This window comes from Schistocerca piceifrons, chromosome 2 (assembly GCF_021461385.2).
Source record: "Schistocerca piceifrons isolate TAMUIC-IGC-003096 chromosome 2, iqSchPice1.1, whole genome shotgun sequence".
NCBI classification, from domain to species: domain Eukaryota; kingdom Metazoa; phylum Arthropoda; class Insecta; order Orthoptera; family Acrididae; genus Schistocerca; species Schistocerca piceifrons.
Window position 1 is genome coordinate 335,948,206 of NC_060139.1, and position 19,330 is coordinate 335,967,535.

Here is a 19,330-nt window from a genome sequence, read left to right on the forward strand (position 1 = left end):
AGCACATTCCTCGCACTTGATTAGGACTTTTTTTGCCAAAATACAGATTCTTGTGCTTCAACATGCTTCTCACTCTCCTGATATGGCCACTGTGACTTCTGGCTGTTCCCCAGACTCAAGAGACCATCAAAAGGAACACAGTTTTAGACAACAGCGAACAATTAAGGCAGCAGCGAGAGCCGAGCTAAACTCCACTCTGAAAGAGGCTTTTTCGGCATGCTTCTGACAATGACGGCACCTCTGGCAGAAGTGTGTGGAGTCCCAAGGGAAATACTTTGAGGGTGATAAGGTGTATAAAACTCCAGGTATGTCAGTTCCTTCCCCCGGCCAAAGACCAGATACTTTTCTAACAGACCTTGTACATTTAAGAACATGGAAATGTGTTTCAATAAATTTTAATTTTTAGCAACTATATTACAACCCTAGCAGACCCATGGTTTTAATCTTCAACAAATTTGTAACAGCTGTGAAACTTAATGCAAACAAACACCTCAGTTCCCTCCAACTACTGCTGCACTTGCCCTCTCTGAAGTATTGTTCATCTCCTAATCTCTTGTCGCTAACTTGAATCATTCTACACTGATCAGCCAGAACATTATATGACCACCTACGTAATAGCCAGTATGTCCAACCTTTGGCACGGATAACAGCCACTGTGCATCATGGCATTAAAGCAATGAGGCCGTAGTGGGTTGCTGCAAAGAGATGGCACCATCGGAGACTTGTCTGACTCCATTATCTCTGTGAAATTGAATTGGGATTCTGTGCGGAACTGGCGATTAATTTGTTTGCTGTGAAGACGACATATTGTATCACCGAAACCGGTCCTAATATATACAGCTGAAGTTACCATTTTTGCACTTATGTATACATCACAATCGTGTTGATGATAAACAACAGCGGTATAACACTTTCCATTTCCGTCAGTGTATGTTATAAATATGCCTTCCGATGAACAACAGGTCCGGATAGTTATTGTGCCCACGCACGGACATACGTTTGGCGCCTACGGCCGGTTTCGTCGCATCGCCTGTCTGGACCCGCCGAAGAGCCGAGCCGTCAGGGTGGCGAACGGGGGTGGCGGCGGGTGGCCGCGGCTGAAGGCGCGACGAGGGACAAACGCGCCGGCGGCCCGCTATTGCTTTCCGCGACGCGGCGGCAGTCTGTGAATCGAGAGCCCGGCCGCGCATGCGCACTCGGCCCGCCGCGACCCTCCCACCTCTGCCGCCCGGCGCAGCTCGCGGCGGGCTGAATGGACGGTCAGTAGCAAGGCTGCCGCAGCGGCAGCAGGTCACCGGGGAGCGTGCGTGTGTCGCCGTGTTGTCGGTGCGCTGTGTCTGTACTGTGCGGTCGCGATCGTGTGGTGCGCTCTACCAGACAATGGATAACGGCGGCGGGGCCGCGCTCGAGGATATCGACTGCAAGATCGTGCTCGTGGGTGACTCCAAGTGTGGCAAGACGGCGCTCGTCGAGAGATTCGTCTCGGACAAGTTTGTCGAGGTGAGTCCATGCCGGCACGGAATTCCGAAGACGCGACGGTGTGAAAGCACCGTTCTGTGTGTTTTTGGGCGCAAGGCCCTCTTTAGCACACGTGGGGCGCATTCCAGGTGCGTCCATCTGTTATTGTTGGCAACTGTGGAAACTATTGCACGAGAGCCGTAGAAGCTGTCAGATTTTTACCGCGTCCTGCCGTTAACGCTTTGTCAAAGTAAAAGGAAAGCATCGATATAGTTTTGGTTTATCAACATAAATGCATTTAGTACATGGTGATGCAGTTTTTTTTCCTTTCCCAACAGCACACAGACGCTTGTCTATTTGTGAGGTAATAACCATTTTAAAAGTGATTTGTAGAAACATTTCTTCCTGCTCATGCTGTGAAGAGCAGTAAACCTGATGTTTGAGCGTGTGTTGTGTTCACAGACATAAAACACTCTTCAACGACAGTCCCAGATTCTAGCACCTGCTGACACCTACAGTCACCTGATTCCGTTACACAGACCGCAGCTTGGTTAACTAACTTTTCACCTTAGAAGAGACACAAGCGTCACTTTCTATAGAGTTGACATTGAAACTTCTTGACGAAGACTGTCTCTATATCCAGAGGAGGTGGTGCCTATTTGTTGTGTGAAGATGCTCACTGGATTACGTACCAACAGTTTTGCCCAGCCTGCGATTTATCGAAACATAGCTGCGCATAAATCGGCTTTAAGCACTCTTTTTTTCTGAGAAGTAAGTACACTGAAAATTTTACAAACTTTTGATTTCTCTGAAGTTCATAGACTGTGTGGCATTCCTGGTGGAATTTACGCGCTTCTTGTACCTTTTTTCCTTTTCTACGCTGCAGCAGGTAATTGTTGGCCTTTCTACTGTGTTGGCCCAGTAATCAGACATTGATTATCATCAGTTCCGTGCGCTGAAGCAGAACTTACCCAAAAAATGCGAAACGCTTATCATATTATTTCGCTTACAATTTTCTGGAGAGCAGTTCACATTGAGTGTTGTTGCTTCCTACAATTTAACGAATCGCATCATGAGACACAGAGATGTAACGTTGCAGCGAAAGTATAAATACTGCGTAAGGAGTGGAAAACATGCGCTTTGAGAGGAACTAAGTAATGCCGTACGATGAATACGTTCAGAGACTAAGGTGATATTCGCTCAAATGTACCATTTGTAGGTACACACATATACCCACTGAACAAAGTCCCTCCCCTACCCACGCAATCGCACAGAATTGATGACACTAAGAAAATTTAGTTGTAATGGAAACGTACGTAAGGTTTTCTTTTTATCTGCGAAAAATGCGACAAGAGCCATCGATATTTTCCATGGAAATAAAATATGCTATGTTCACTACAGCACTCTCCGCCCCCGGTAGCTGAGTGGCCAGCGCGACAGAATATCAATCCTAAGGGCCTGGGTTCGATTCCCGGCTGGGTTGGAGATTTTCTCCGCTCAGGGACTGGGTGTTCATCCCCATCGCCGAAGTGGCGTCAAATCGAAAGACTTGCACCCGGCTATCGGTCTACCCGACTGGAGGCCCTAGTCACACGACATTTACTACAGCACTAACTTAATGGTCCCGAGGAGCATAATTAAGTAATTTGCATGAAGTAAGGCGTGCTGAGTTGTGAATTTTTGACTCTAACGTGACATTTCAATGCTCTATCGGAACAACTACCCAGCACCGATTCTCAATAATGTACTTCCTGTAGCTAAGTAAGGACAGCTCTTGGCAGCTAGGAGCCAACTTGTACTTTCAAAAGGGCGCCCATTCTGCACTGTGGCACCCTAGTATTGCGCGTCCTCCCTGCCGTCGATTTTTGGTATTCTTTTCTAGTACCTGATGCTGAATGTCACTGAGTTCGACGACTGACGTGCATTTGACAATGTTTGCATCCCTGATTGTTTAATCAAGAAATACGATCCGAGCAGATATTCTCATTTACAAGGGTTTTGATATCCTGGATAAACACGATATCGAAAGGTCCACAGACAGTGTGACAAAACTGTAGTAGAAGAAGGTCCTCGTGCATTGCTGAAGCGGTGATGCAACTGCCGGCGACTGTTAGGACAGCTCAGCTGTTGACTCACTGGCGCCACCAGACAGCGTCAGTTCAAGATTCCATTCCCGCCAGACGTTCCGAGGTGCGGTGGAATGCGAGCTCTTGTCCGCAAACGGTAAACTCCAGTGCTGATGCAAGTACGGGACTCAAATGGCTGTTTCGTTGCTTAACGGAGAATAGGCTGCACTGAGTTTCCTGACACGTAGAGCTAGCTATTAATCGTGAAACTGAAATGTGAATGACATCATGAGACAATCTTGCTAAGAGCGTGCCCCTGGGCGTTGCTCGTTGGCAGCATTCACATTCCCTACAGTCGCCTCTGCTCGCTAAGTTTAGCGTATCTGTAAACGCCGATGACATTGCATTTAATAACCAGGGCTCAAGAAAACTGATACGATGCATAGACCGAGGTGTTGAACGTAGTCGAGTGTGATTTTTACATTAATGGATCAGCTGAATATTGATTGGTATGGCACTTATCCTGTATAACGGACTCTGTGAAATGGATTTTATAATCGAACTTCGGGTTCACAATTGGCAGACACATTTTTTTCTGATTTTCTGCTGGTACATGCCCAATCCTATCGTTCCCATATAACCAGCGATTCAGACTCAAGAGTTAATTGTAAAAGAGGTAGTTTAGGAACGACGAGGTCTTTATTTAAAACTGTTCTCAGACTGTTCCCAGAATTCGTTTCTTCATATCTAATACAATTCAGCTCAGAACCAAAGTAGTGAAGAAAGTAAGATTCATGCAACGGTGACTTGCAAATCAGAATTTGCTCTCATCAGAAAAATGTTTTCTGCTATTAGCATCAGAGCTGTACAAGTGCTCGAAGGAAGGTTAGAGCCCAGCCTCCTGCCGATATGGCCTTTAACGACTGCGGAATACTTAAAAGGACAAAGGTAGAAGAGTTGTTGTGGAATCACTGGTAAAACCATCCCTTTTAAGTGACCACGTGGGGAGGACAGTGGTGGGACACGGCTATGGGATCCGTCCTTTCTAATAAGAAACCATTGTACCATATAGTTCGGTTCGGGTCTGAATGTCGGCCTGTTACACTTTTAGCCTGTCAAGGGGATCAGGACTTTAATAAGTTTAACTGTTGAGCAGAAGTATTTCTTAGTGTCACGTCGGTTTCAGTTCAACAATACAAAAGACAATTCTTTCATCTCTTGTTTCTAATGCCCCATCCTATTTACTTCAGGAGTGTATATTAAGGACTTGAGAAACTTTGTCTACTCACTGTCTTAGGTATTAACTCAGTTTCTTCCTGTTTTCTGGGATTTGGTTTCCTAACATATATAGATATTCGATTCATTTTAGTTCTGTCTCGCCCATTGTATCCTGATCGCTATGAGAAATCCCATTTTGGTTCCTGAGCGCTTATGTTTTCTTTCTTCCTTTTTTTGTGGATTAATGCCTCACTAATAGTTCATAAGCTTTTCATGCCACAAGTGTGGCAGGTCAAAATAACATGTCAGCTTATTGGAAAACCTACTTCATCAAAGCGACCGCCAAAATATTGTCCTCCCCCCCCCCCCCCCCCCCCCACTGGTGGTTATCTCCCGTAGGAGATTGAATCTCTCAAATTTTATGCCCACGGTCTTTTCGCGGGATACACATAGAAGGATGCAATATACTGGGTAGCCATTGTAGGACCTTACGCTCTCGGAATTTTAACAGTAATCCATACCATGAAGCAGAACGCCTCTTATGAAATACCTGCCACTGGAGTTGGCTGAGCATGTCCGTGATACTTTCGCGCCTACTAAATCATCGTATAACGAAACGCGCTGCTCCTCTCTGGATCTTCTCTATTTCCTCTATCAGTACTAACTGTTAAGGGTCCCAAACTGATGCGCAATACCGAAGTATCGGTAGAACGACAGTGTTTTAAGTTACCTCCTTAGTGGGTGGACTACATTTCTTGAGGACTCTTTCAGTGAATCTCGGTCTGGTATCTGCTTACCTGCGATTCGTTTTATGTGGTCATGCAATCTTAAATCGCTCGGTACGCACACTATTAGATATTTAGTGGCTGCGACTGCTTCATTAAATTGGTCTCAAATTGTATAATCATACAGTAATGGATGTTCCTGCCTGTTTCTACCGAGCGAGGTGGCGCAGTGGTTAGCACACTCCACTCGCATTCGGGAGGACGACGGTTCAATCCCGCGTCCGGTCACCCTGATTTAGGTTTTCCTGAACAGCCGAGGTCCCGGGACTATATGTACACGAACTTACAGAAATATATGTGTGGCTGAAGGATGGTAAACCCACAATAAGGGGAGCAGCCGGATGGACGCCTTTTAACGGAGAAGCATATGTAACTGAACATGGCAATCATTATGAGACAGACTTTGTTCTCGCAAACCCCTGGTGCATAACTGTATAAAATCTGTGTTCATAGTACTCTGTGTCTTTTGTTTCGTCTCTGCACATACTATCTGCGTACACCGCACCTCACTTTATCCGTGTTTGCGACAGTGAGTTGTCGCCTGACGGTGGCTTAACAAGCCAAAAGCAGTTTCGTGACAAAATAACGTTCAGAATGTTGGGAAGTGTTTCCTATTTATTATTGACTCGTATAGCTTAACGCTCAGTGCGCTAGCGTTCAAGACAGGGAGATGAGTGAGACCCGGATCGAAACCGCACGGCGGATTAACGCCCGTTCGTCTGTTACACCGGCCAGTCGGAAAGTCTAGGCTAACGCTCGTCTGATCTCCAACCACAGTTTCAGAAAATACGACATATAAATTATTAAAATACGACAACAAAGTTTACATGATTCACAGACAGATGGTGCACACGACTTTCTCAAGGTAAATGACGGATGTCGCGACAGGAAGGACATCTTACCACAAAATTCAACAAAATAAATCTGTCAAATAATGATAATAACAGACAGCGCATAACGTCATAACGCAGGAAAGTGTGAGAAAGTGGTCTTTGGGCGTCAATTCTATTTCATGCAACGTGTATTTAGTGTAGGAAAAGCGAGAAGATGGCTCTGAGCACTATGGGACTTAACATCTGAGGTCACCCAGTCCCCTAGACTTAGAACTACTTAAACCTAACTAAGCTAAGCACATCACACATTTCCATGCCGGAGGCAGGATTCGAATCTGCGACCGTAGCAGCCACATGGTTCCGTACTGAAGCGCCTAGAACCGCTCGTCCACCGTGGCCGACAAAAGCGGGAAGAAAATAAGAGAAACTATGGAGCTTTCCGAGGCATATGTAGTATCTTTTTCGTCGCCCCATACACGAAAATAAGAAGAGACGATGTTGTTGTACGAAGTATACTTCTCCATGTACGATGACATGAGGAGTGAGTCTGTAGATGTAAACGCCACTTTCATGCACCCTTCCGCAGATAGCGTAATCTCGTTTTCTCATCATTTTGCTTTTACGAGGGAGACTCAAAGATTTAATTATCGCACCAAAAATAAGAAGTTGCTTGATTTTTTTTTTCCAGGCTTACTATCTACAGTCGCGATAAACACAGAAATCCTCGCGTTACAGTACCGTAGCACGCCGCCAGGCGAGCCTAAGCAAAATGACGCTGCTCATCGATGTCGTAAAGTTTCGCGTAGTAATTCGTTTTCACTATTTGAAGGTTGGTGGATGGAAATGCGGTCAGGATCTAGTGAGCTTAGGGTTTGTAAGGATGATTGGAACAAAAGAGAAATATTCCAATTGTAAAACTGATCGTTTTTCCAGCATTATTTCTAATAATTAATGGATACATCAGTGCCTATGACGGCCACCGACTGACTAAGTGGATCCACTGTCCAAGTGGATAGGAGAGGAACGTCTGATTGGATCGAGAGCTGACTGGCAAAAGGGGCAGGCTCCTGGCTCCACGGCGCTCCATAGTCCGGACCCCGCCCTCTCGTACCATTTCCAGCTCATTAATTCGTGGCCTGTTTCTACCGACGCTGGTCTGCAAGCGTTACCTCGTCAGCGACGCTGAACCAAAGCGTCATCTAGTCAGTGTTGCCGACTGTGAGATGGTTTTAGCATACGGCTAGTATTTGGTACCAGCTAGCACAAGTGGACACATGGCTGCCGATGAAACGTCGTTACTCCTACTGACGAATAAAAATTTTGCTTGAAAAAATGTATTTTCTACACAATCTACCGGCCTATCTGTACGCCAGCAAACCGTGATAAATTGGTGGAAGAGTATCGCTCCAATACTCCTTCACATGTCACAATGGTAAGGTGGCGTAGACGCTTCCAGTGTGGTCAGAGAAGTCTGAATGATGAAGAACAAAGTGGCAGACAGTCTCCCGATGAAGAGCCAGGAATCTCTACAGAAGTGGAGGCATGGTGGTCGTCGAAGACTGTCCGTACCCGAAAGGAAGCGATTACAGAAAAAATTAAAATCAGTCGCGGGTCAAATATGAACATCTTGCACGACAGTATGAACATGTCAAATTACCCCCCTGCTGGGTTCTGTTACTGCTCACGTCCATTCAAAAAGACCGCCTAACTGAGGCATCATAGGAAATGTCAGGCCAATTCATTGAGATCTTAAGACGTGTCATCACCACGGAGGAATGCCGAGTGTACCACTACGACCCCGAGCCAAAAGACCAAAGCAAAATATTGAAATATGTGGATTCACCACTGCCGAAAAAGCAGAAGATGGTTCAAATGGCTCTGAGCACTATGGGACTTAACATCTGAGGTCATCAGTCCCCTAGAACTTAGAACTACTTAAACCTAACTAACCTAAGACATCACACACATTCATGTCCGAGGCAGGATTCGAACCTGCGACCGTAGCGGTCGCGCGGTTCCAGACTGAAGCGCCTAGAACCGCTCGGCCACACCGGCCGGCTAATCGAAGCAATCGTGTGGCGGGCCCCGTATTTGAAGGGTTTTGAAAGACTGTATTTCGCTGATAACTGTTCAACACCACGTTCGCGAGCGCTAAGTTCACAAATACAAAGGCGAAAATAATACCTCCGAATTTTTTGCGTGAAAACTCTTAAAGTTTTTTAAATAAAACAAAATTTATTAATGTGATACACCTTTACTCTTAATGTCTACATATTTATTTCTCAGTGTAGTCACTCTGCCGACGAACACATTTCTCCCAACGAGAGACCAGTTTGTTGATTGCGTCCCTGTATAATGTTTGACTTCCATAATGGAGCCACAGATTCGCCTCTGCCGACGTCGCTTCATCACTATTTACGTCCTGGAAGTTGGCGCTGTATGGAAGATGACCAATGACAGTCAACCCAAGGGTTCTCCATGTGTGGACGAAATCTTTGAAATCGAAACTCGATTACAGCACGCTGTTTCTCCTGCATCGACATAGTTACCTTACACCCCGCTGTGTTAGACGCCAAATTCGGGGCCCTCTAGCAGCAGAGGGCTGCAATTACACTCCAAGACAAAAGAAAAGGACGACGTTCCTCGAAATAATTATCTGAACGTTACGGAAATCGGTGTCTTGCATGTAGAGACAAACAAATGGTTACAATTTCAGAAAAATTCGATGATTTATTCGAGAGAAATAGCTTCACAAATAGAGCAAGTCAATAACGCGTTGATCCACATCTGGCCCGTATGGAACCAGTTGTTCCGGCTTGGCATTGATTGATAGACTCTTTGGATGTCCTCAAGAGGGGTACCGTGCCAAATTCTGTCCAGTTGGCGGATTTGATTGTCAAAACTCCGAGATGGTATCCCACCACTGTCCAGGGCATCTTCGTACACGTCTTCGGCCTGGAAACTCATTGGCTGGAATAGAATTGTCTTCATTGATAAGTCTCTCTTCAAACAGCGCCAGTGACCAGCCAAGACGTGTCTGGAGACACCCCAGACAGCAATGGAATATCAGTCTGACTGTCACCCACCATACGGCCCAACAATCAGGAGTGATGATCTGGGGTAGGACCCCATAGGAACCCTTTAGTTGTCCTCTGCGGTATCCTTACAACACAGCGGTACTTTGACGATATTCTACGCCCCGGGTTATTGCCTTTCATGGCAAGCCATCCTCGGCTTACGTAACAGGGAGATAATGCTCGCTCGCAGACGGCGAGAGTTTCTACTGCTTGTCCTCGAGCTTGCCGGACCCGACCTCGGCCAGAAAGGCCACCGGATCTCTTCCCAGTTGGAAACGTTTGGAACATTATGGCTAGGACCCTCCATTTAGCTCGGGATTTTGTCGATCTAAGACGCAAATTCGACAGAATTCGGCACGATATACCTGAGGAGGACGTCCAACAACTCAGTCAATCAATGCCAAGCCGATTACCTGCTTGCAAAGTGGCCAGAGATGGACGAGCGCGTCACTGAGTTGCTCTATTTGTGAAGCTAATTCTCTTGAATAACTCATCCAATTTTTCTGAAACTGCAATCATTAGTTTGTCTACAAGTATGCCACATCCACCTATTTCCGTCCCATTCTGATAATTCATTCTTGGCGTGACTTGAAGAACAAAGACGTCGAATATTAATAACATTTGTTTTATTTAAAAAGCTTTAAAATTTTTTACATAAATTCGGAGCCATTACTTTTCAGCACGCCCTCATAATATAGTATTGGCTCAGGTGAACTGTACATTAAGAAAAGAGCCTAACAAGCATAACCCCCTATATTGCGTAACGGATAAATACTTGATGTGTTTTTCTGTCCCTGAACACGCATCTGACTTTCTATACACGCGTAATTGGTACAACGGCATAAGGTCCAAAGAGTAAACCGCTTCAAGCAAGGAATAATTATTTCTCACTAATTTCCCGTAATATTCATCAAATCAGAAGATGACTTGCACTACGCTCAAGTAGAAATGAAAGCTCACGTACCTTTTCAGAGTATCAATAAAACCGAACAGTTACTTGAATGAAACAGTTTCATAATATATTCTGGAAAATCCATTTACGACTGCTGTACCTCATGAAAAATATAACTCCTATGTAAATCAAACAATATTAAGTTAATTTTAATGTTAATAAATCCACCTCGGAGCAATAAGTGTCGAAAGAATAGAGTACTACGACTGAGGGATTAAAATATATTTCGTGTCTTATTTTTAATCAGCAGTAGCTTCTGGACGCTCTTTGCTCGCCGAGCTGTTGTCAAGTTGCCCGTCACCGCTTACGCCGTGTCCGATCAGGTTCTTCGACTCCTGAGGGGTTGAAGTACTGCACGCCGGCACGTTGCTCACATGAAATAGTTTTGCGAGAACTTTAATACCACGACTGTCCTCCGCTTCCAGTCCTAATTTCATCCCCAGCTTATATCTTTACGCCTCTGCCTAGCACTATTACAAGGATTGGAACTTTAATAGTGGCAACTATTTATTTACAACTTATACAAACACATTCCAAAGTTCTCTTGTCTTTCAAAGTAGTAGCCAGCCTTGTGTATAAGTCGTTGCCAGGGATTTTGGAAGTCACAGGATACCCTTAGCAGCGTCAGTTTTGTTGGTAGTTCGAGTGGAACGGTCTGTTGCCCGGCGAATCTCTGTAACATATCTGAAGCGAATGCCATCAAGTGCTTCCTTCATCTTAGGGATCAAGTTGAAGCCACAGGGGCTTATTATGCCCGGGGAGTGTGTTGGGTGGCACAGCCCTTGCCAGACCCATCGGTCGAACAAGTCAGTCACAACTTGCACCGGGTGCGCCCGAGCACTGCCATGCTAAATGATGGGCGTGTCCTGCGGAAAGTGTCGTCGCTTCTTTCTCTAAGCTGATCTCAGACTGTGTTCCATAAATGAAGAGCACAGAGAGAGAAGAAAAAGAAAACGGTGACACTTTGTGCAAGACTCGCCCATCATTTTGTGCGATGACGTTCGGGCGCACACGATGCAACTTGTGACTGATGGACTGGGTCTTGGAAGTGTTGTACCACCCACCACACTCCTCAGATTTAAACCCTTGTGACTTTAATTTGATTTCTAAATTGAAGGAAGCACTCATTGCTTCGATCGCAGGCTCGAATCCTGCATCGGGCATGGATGTGTGTGATGTCCTTAGGTTAGTTAGGTTTAAGCAGTTCTAATTTGAGGGGGCTGATGACCTCAGATGTTAAGTCCCATAGGGCTCAGAGCCATTTGAACTATTTTTGAAGCTCTCGTCGGCCAGCTCCAGTCGAACCATCAACACAGCTAGCGCTGCTAAGGATGTCCTACGACTTCCACAACGCTGGAATGGGTTATACGCAATGCTAGTGATTGCTCTGAAGAACAGTAAACTTTGAAACATAAGTCTATTCTGTATAAGTTCTAAATACCGGGTGATCAAAAAGTCAGTATAAATTTGAAAATTTAATAAACCACGGAATAATGTAGTTAGAGAGGTAAAAATTGACATACATGCTTGGAATGACATGAGGTTTTATTAGAACCACCTCATATTGCTAGACGCGTGAAAGATCTCTTGCGCGCGCCGTTTGGTGATGATCTTGTGCTCAGCCGCCACATTCGTCCTTGGCCTCCCAGGTCCCCAGACCTCAGTCCGTGCGATTACTGGCTTTAGGGTTACCTGAAGTCGAAAGTGTATCGTGATCGACCGACATCCCTACGGATGCTGAAAGACAACATCCGACGCCAATGCCTCACCATAATTCCGAGCATGCTTTACAGTGCTGTTCACAACATTATTCCTCGACTACAGCTATTGTTGAGGAATGATGGTGGACATATTGAGCATTTCCTGTAAAGAACATCATCTTTGCTTTGTCTTACTTTGTTATGCTAATTATTGCTATTCTGATCAGATGAAGCGCCATGTGTCGAAAATTTTTTGAACTCTTGTATTTTTTTGGTTCTAATAAAACCCCATGTCATTCCAAGCATGAGTGTCAATTTGTACCTCTCCATCTACATTATTCCGTGATTTATTCAGTTTTCAAATTTATTCTGACTTTTTGATCATCCGGTAGATAGTTGTCACTATTTAAGTTCGAACGCTCATACTTTGAAAGTATCGATTGTCAGCAGAAATGTGTCGCGGTGAAGATGTAGAGAAGTTTCGTGGCTCCGAGTAATTTTCGAGGTCATAGCTACAATTTTATGAGTACCCCTCGTAAAATTGAGTTGTTCTTTTTGCTTTCACGAGAAACAGTGTGGCTAACAGCTTTAAGGTCCCCGCAAATGAACAAACTTGTCTGTCAAATGCGCCCTTGTCTAGCCGCGGATTTGTCAAATGTATACGTACAAACGAAGTTCGTCAGCTCCACCTCACTTCGAAGCAGACGCTGTTCGTGTTCGTGAGTATTTTGGCGGTCGTGAGAATGTCAGCAAGTGAAGACAAGGCAGTCCTGGCACTGACTTTGGTACTGCGTTTAAATAAGAAGTACTGCGTTACTCTCAGAACCCGATGATTATATCAGCTTTCTTCAACTGGACAATGAAACTTTTAAAATCCCCTTAAGGCCCTCGTGAAAGTGGAAACTTCTCTATCAATTTTTTGTATGTCCATCCTTTTGACTGGAAGTCTTGGGGAGTACAGCCGTTCACTGTTGTAAGAAAATGATACGCCTACAGTGGCACTAATGATCTTATTTATTGGGTAGCTACCAGTTTCGGCGCTTCACTGCGCCATGTTCAGGCTCTTAGTTGATGTTAAAGGAGTTATCACGATCCATATATACGCAGCATCAGTGGCCAACATAATTGGTTTACGCACACTATCTGTAACAGCGATGTCAGCACTTTAGCCATCCTAATGATAAGGACGACTGTAGGTCTTCCATTTTCTTACAAATTTTCTGTCAAATTCGCTCTTATCTAGCAAGGGATGTGTCAAATAGGCCGTCACACGAACCAAGAAAGATTGTCAATTTAACCTTGCTTTTGAAGCAGAAGCTTTTCGTGCATGCTTTACTTTGGCACTACCAGGAATTGCTACAAATGCAAATAAAACATTGACTCTGGGACTGTGTTTAAAGAAGCAGAAGAAAATCAGACGCTGTTCCAGAGGATTGCTTAAAAGTGATGGAGAATGTACACACGGAAACCTATTAATGGAAATGTTACACTCAGAAACTGATGATTTCATAATTTTTTTGCTGGTGGACACTGAAACTTATAATAACTTGTGTAGATTTAGTTCGCTCTCACTGGCCGAGCGGTTCTAGGCGCTTCAGTCGGGAACCGCGCGACCGCTACGGTCGCAGGTTCGAAGCCTGCCTCGGGCATGGATGTGTATGATGTCCTTAGGCTAGTTAGGTTTAAATAGTTTTAAGTTCTAGGGGACTGATGACCTCAGAGCCACTTAAACCATTCGCTGTCGCACTCAAAAATAAGAGGCAAGTACACACTGAAAAATAAGAGACAAGTACGCGAAAATTTATTCCCTACTACTTGCTTCTCTAATGACAGTTAATTGAAATACCACAACGTGGGAACATGTAGCCCACATCGTCCGTGGAGGAATCGGAGAACTTCGATTTCTTTTATTTCATTGCACCCCCGCTTGCATGTTATGCGTAAAATGTTGATTTTGTTCGTAACCTCTTCCTGCTAACATATGACTATGGCTGGGAAAGATATGGTACCCCTACCACATTAGTGATTGTTAGGCAACTTTGTTTTTATCCTTGATTGTAGTTTCCACAGTTGTAGAAACTCACGATACAATAAAATAAAATGTAATAAAAAAATTTTTTTTACTAGAATGTGCGCCAAATCATTGAGACAAACAACGTCCGCCATCTTGTCAAACTTTTCATCAATCAAAATATCTCGCAAACGCGTCAAACGCGATATATGATTGAAAAACAAGTCAAACAGCACCGTACTCGGTCAAAAGTTTGCCAGACGTAGTACGATTTGACAAACTGTTTGATGGTGTACGGGGACGAGCGCCAGCTAGTGCAGAGGTAAAGAAGCTGTCCATTTGTCAGGTGAACGGTAAGGCGAGCCGCAGCGTGTGCTTTGCGCAGCAGCGCCCAGAGCTGTAGGCACACAGACAGACACAGACAGTGAGGCAGCAGTTGGCTAAGCGCTCCGCACCGCGCCGCGTGGCTTGCACAAGAAGCTGTGTGCTGGCCGGGTCACGTCAGCCGCTGCGGCTGCAGGCAACCCGACCCTGCAGCCCCGGCTTGGGCCGTCCGTCACCTGAACTGGCCTACCCTACTGCTCCAGTCCGGCTGCGACAAGTCCCCCTCTTTCTCGTGCGTTCTCTTATCTTCTCCTCTTCCGCATCTCCCACCTTTCTGAATGTTCTTACAGCCAGCTCACGTTTCTTTAAGCACACCTTTGCAAATTTCTCTCTCATACATCATAATACAACAAAAATAACTGACTGACGTTTCCTCGAGCGCCATGTGGGCTTTCCGTACTTCGAGTGAAGTTTGCAAATAGTAATCAGAAGATCGCCATTGTCACGCTTTCGTGAAATGCACAGAACAACAGTAATGTTTACAGCAGGTGATGATAAATAATCTGAATTACAGATAACAAAAATACAAGTACACAGGCGTATCGGAAATACACCATTCAGTGCCTGTACATATTATATAAGTATATGTGTGTATGTTCCACATCTCCTCATAAATCACTGAGTCAATATCAACCAAACTTGATACACATGTCTCTCACTCCGAAGCAACAATCACTGTTGAGGTAGGAATTATCTGCCTATCATATTTCAGAAAATATAACGTCATAAGTACGAGATGCGTGAAAAACTGCCGCATATTGCATGGCGTTTAAATTTATTACTTCTGCGCTACTAATTCTATTCGCAATAAATTTCGGAGGCAGTATTCACATATTAATAAAACATTCTCTGGTTTCAAGCCGCGTCAAGTGGTTTACTGCCCACGAGCTTTCGGCAGAGATCTCCTCTGCCATTGTCAAGTGGATGACTGTCGTGTGGTTGTCATTGCCGTGCTTATATAGCCGCGCCGTCGCTCGTGACGTCACTGGTGCTCGGTCCCGCACCATATATGGTAATGTTTTGGCCGCGCAACCGCCAGACCCGCTTCAACTCCCTCAACACCGGATCCCACGCTGAACTCATCTGCAGTCCACCTCTCTATTGAAGGTATTGTCAAAATTCTAATCTCTATGGCCTCGTTTATTACGCTATCCCAGAAGCCCAGAAGCGGCTTGAAACCCGAGAATGTTTTATTAACGGATATCGCCGCGAAAGCATGCATTCGTACAGTATCCACATATGCCACTAAATGCACCTGCAAAATAATATCATTGTACCACCCATAGTTCAGTAGGTATGACGTCATAAACACTGAGACACCTCGGACAGCAGCGGGATCCGAACCTGACTGTCGCTCGCAATACGGCCCGCCAGTCGTCATTAGGTGTGCCATTATTTTTCATAGGAGAACCTCTTTGGTTGTCATCCGCGGCACTCTGGCAGCACAGCGGTACATCTTCGATACTCTACGCCCCATTTTGTTGCCCTTCATGTCAAGGCATCCTGGACTTACGGTATAATTCAGAAAGACAATGCCGCCTTCGCACAGCACTGCTTGTCTTTGTGCTTGCCAAACGCTACCCTGGCCAGCAAGGTTGCCGCGTTTCTCCCCAAATGAAAACGTTTGGAGCATTATGGGCAGGGACCACCAATCATCTTGGGATTCTCACCATCTAACGCACCAGTTGGACAGAATTTGGCACGATATCCTTCAGGAGGACATGCAACATCTTTGTCAATCATTGCCATAACTACTTGCTTAGGGACCAGACGTGGATAAGCACGTTACTGATTTGTGAAACTCTTTCTTTTCAATACATCATCCACTTTTTTCCTGAAATTTCTGTACGCGTTTATCACACCCACCTCTTTTGGTCCCATTTGTATTTCCTTTTGGGGCGCTGTTTTTATTTTTTTGTGCATATACGAGGGGCGTTTGAAAAATCCGTGCAAAGTCCGAGAGATGGCACCACCGGTGCGTATCGAGGTCATGTTTAGTTAGTAGCATCTTTGGAAAGAACGCACACTAAGTTTCAGCCATGCTGGTCTATTTCTTTGTGTTTGGCATTCGTGTGAATCAAGAAAGTCGAGTGATTGTCAAAATATGGACGAAAAAGAATTTCGTGTGGTGATTAAACATTACTTTATGAAAGGCAAAACGCCTCCGGCGACTAAAGAGAAGCTTGATAAACATTACGGTGACTCTGCACCTTCGATTAGAACAGTTTATAAGTGGTTTCAAAATTTTCGGAGTGACCATATCGGCACAAGTGATGCTGAAAGTTCTGGACGCCCTGTGGAGGTTACGACTCCAGAAATCATTGATAAAATCCATGATATGGTGATGGACAACAGAAGAGTTAAGGTGCCTGAGATTGCTAGTGCTGTGGGCATCTCGAATGAACGGGTACACAATTTTTTCGATGAACATTTGGACATGAGAAAGCTATCCGCAAGATGGGTTCCGCTATTGCTCACGCTTGACCAAAAACGGAATCGTGTGAATGTTGCAAGGATGGTTTGCAGTTGTTCAGGAAGAATTCTCAGCACTTTAAGAGTCATTTCATCACTGTGGATGAAACGTGGATACAGTACTATACTCCTGAGACGAAACAACAATCTAAACAATGGGTTATCAAGGGAGAATCTGCACCAAAAAAGCGAAGACCATTTCTTCGGCCGGAAAGGTTATGGCGACTGTCTTTTTGGATTCGCAAGGGTTAATCCTCATCGACTATCTGGAAAAGGGTAAAACTGTTACAGGTGCATATTATTCATCGTTATTGGACCGTTTGAAAACCGAGGTGCAAGAAAAACGCCGACGATTGGGCGGCAAAGAAGTCCTTTTCCATCACTATTGTACTAGTACAGATCTCAGCAGTTGTGGTCGCAAAATTAGTGGAAATAGGATTTCAACTCGTTTCACATCCTCCCTCTTCTCCAGACTTGGTTTCCTCGGACTACTATTTGTTGTCCAGTTTGAAGAAATGGCTAACGGGACAAAGATTTTATTCAAACGAGGAGGTGATTACAGCAACTAATAGCTATTTTGCACACTTGGATAATTCCTGTTATTCGGAAGGGATCAACAAATTAGAACAGCGTTGGAGGAAGTGTATAAGTCTAAAAGGAGACTACGTCGAAAAATAAAAAAAGGTTTACCCCAAACACACGAGTAGTTTTTATTTTTGCACGGACTTTTCAAACGCCCCTCGTACTTCATCCTGGTACTTATCGAGAATTATTACAGCGAGCATATCGGTCTTTAAGCATTTCTCTCGCTGGATATACCGCATTGTATAGGGTTGGATACCTAACATCTGTTACATTCCAGAATGAGACTTTCACTCTGCAGCGGAGTGTGCGCTGATGTGAAACTTCCTGGCAGATTAAAACTGTGTGCTGGACCGAGACTCGAACTAGGGAACTTTGCCTTTTGCGGGCAAGTGCTCTACCAGCTGAGCTACCCAAGCACGACTACTGGTAGAAGTAAAGCAGTGAGGACGGGGCGTGAGTCGTGCTTGAGTAGCTCAGTTGGTAGAGCACTTGCCCGCGAAAGGCAAAGGTCCGTAGTTCGAGTCTCGGTCCGGCACACAGTTTTAATCTGCCAGGAAGTTTCATCTGTTACATTGCTTAGTGCCCTCTGCCAGGCTGTTCGCAGTTGTTTGTAGAGTATCAAAAAGTGTCGAGGATGTTTGTGAAAAGTCTGAAATTTAGGAAACAGTGTTGCGAGGTACAGGGGCGTGCTACAAGTGTGTGTGTGTGTGTGTGTGTGTGTGTGTGTGTGTGTGTGTGTGTGTGTGAAAGAGAGAGAGAGAAGATAGACTACACAGAGAGAATGCGTGCGTGCAGTGCCTGCCGCATTTCGCCATTCTCGTGAGGAATGCGGGGTGCGGGGTACCTGGCAGCCCCTCTCGCCGGTGTCTTACACGTGTTCTCAGAGCGCCGGGAGCCGTGACGCAGTGAGCAAAGCGCGGCACGCGAGAAATTAATGGAGATAAGGGAGGCGGGCAGCGGCCGCGCCGGCCACACACGAGCCTCCATTGTGCGCGCCCGCGTTTGTTCCGTGCCTCCACTGTGCGCCAAACAAATGCGGGGCACTTTGTTTCCCGCTGCGTTATTCCTTCTGCTGACAATCCCTGGGCTCCGCGGGCCTACATTCTACGTCTCCGAGACGAATGTCGGGTGTCTGGCAAACAGCGCGATGCACTACCGGTCTCCTACTATTCGACCAGACAGGAGAAGGGAAGTTAACAGCCGCATCAGTCAAGTCGGGAAGATCGAACTGAATCTACATCTACAGTTATACTCCGCAAGCCACCCAACGGTGTGCGTCGGAGTGCACTTTACGTGCCACTATCATTACCTCCCTGCAGCCGGAGTGGCCGTGCGGTTCTAGGCGCTACAGTCTGGAACCGAGCGACCGCTCCGGTCGCAGATTAGAATCCTGCCTCGGGCATGGATGTTTGTGATGCCCTTAGGTTAGTTACGTTTAATTAGTTCTAAGTTCTAGGCGACTGATTACCTCAACAGTTAAGTCGCATAGTGCTTAGAGCCATTTGAACCATTACCTCCCTTTCCTGGTCCAGTCGCGTATGGTTCGCGGGAAGAACCGACAGCCTCCGTGCGCGCTCGAATCTCTCTAATCTTACATTCGTGATCTCCTCGGGAGGTATAAGTTGGGGGAAGCAATATATTCGATACCTCATCCAGAAACGCACCCTCTCGAAACCTGGACAGCAAGCTACACCGCGATGCAGAGCGCCTCTCTTGCAGAGTCTGCCACTCGAGTTTGCTAAACATCCCCATAACGCTATCACCCTTACCAAATAACCCTGTGACGAAA

The 19,330-nt window shown here is 45.5% G+C and overlaps 1 protein-coding gene across 1 annotated transcript in view; it reads left to right on the top strand.

Annotated features, from left to right (window-relative positions):
* Positions 1 to 1,286: 1,286 nt before the first annotated feature.
* The window catches only part of LOC124777228 (rho-related GTP-binding protein RhoE-like), a 292,511-nt gene continuing 274,467 nt past the window's right edge, over positions 1,287 to 19,330 (top strand). Inside the window, exon 1 of the mRNA XM_047252553.1 lies at positions 1,287 to 1,500. Within this exon, the coding sequence (XP_047108509.1) occupies positions 1,381 to 1,500 (120 nt within the window). The 5' untranslated portion in view covers positions 1,287 to 1,380. The remainder of the gene's footprint in view (positions 1,501 to 19,330) is intronic.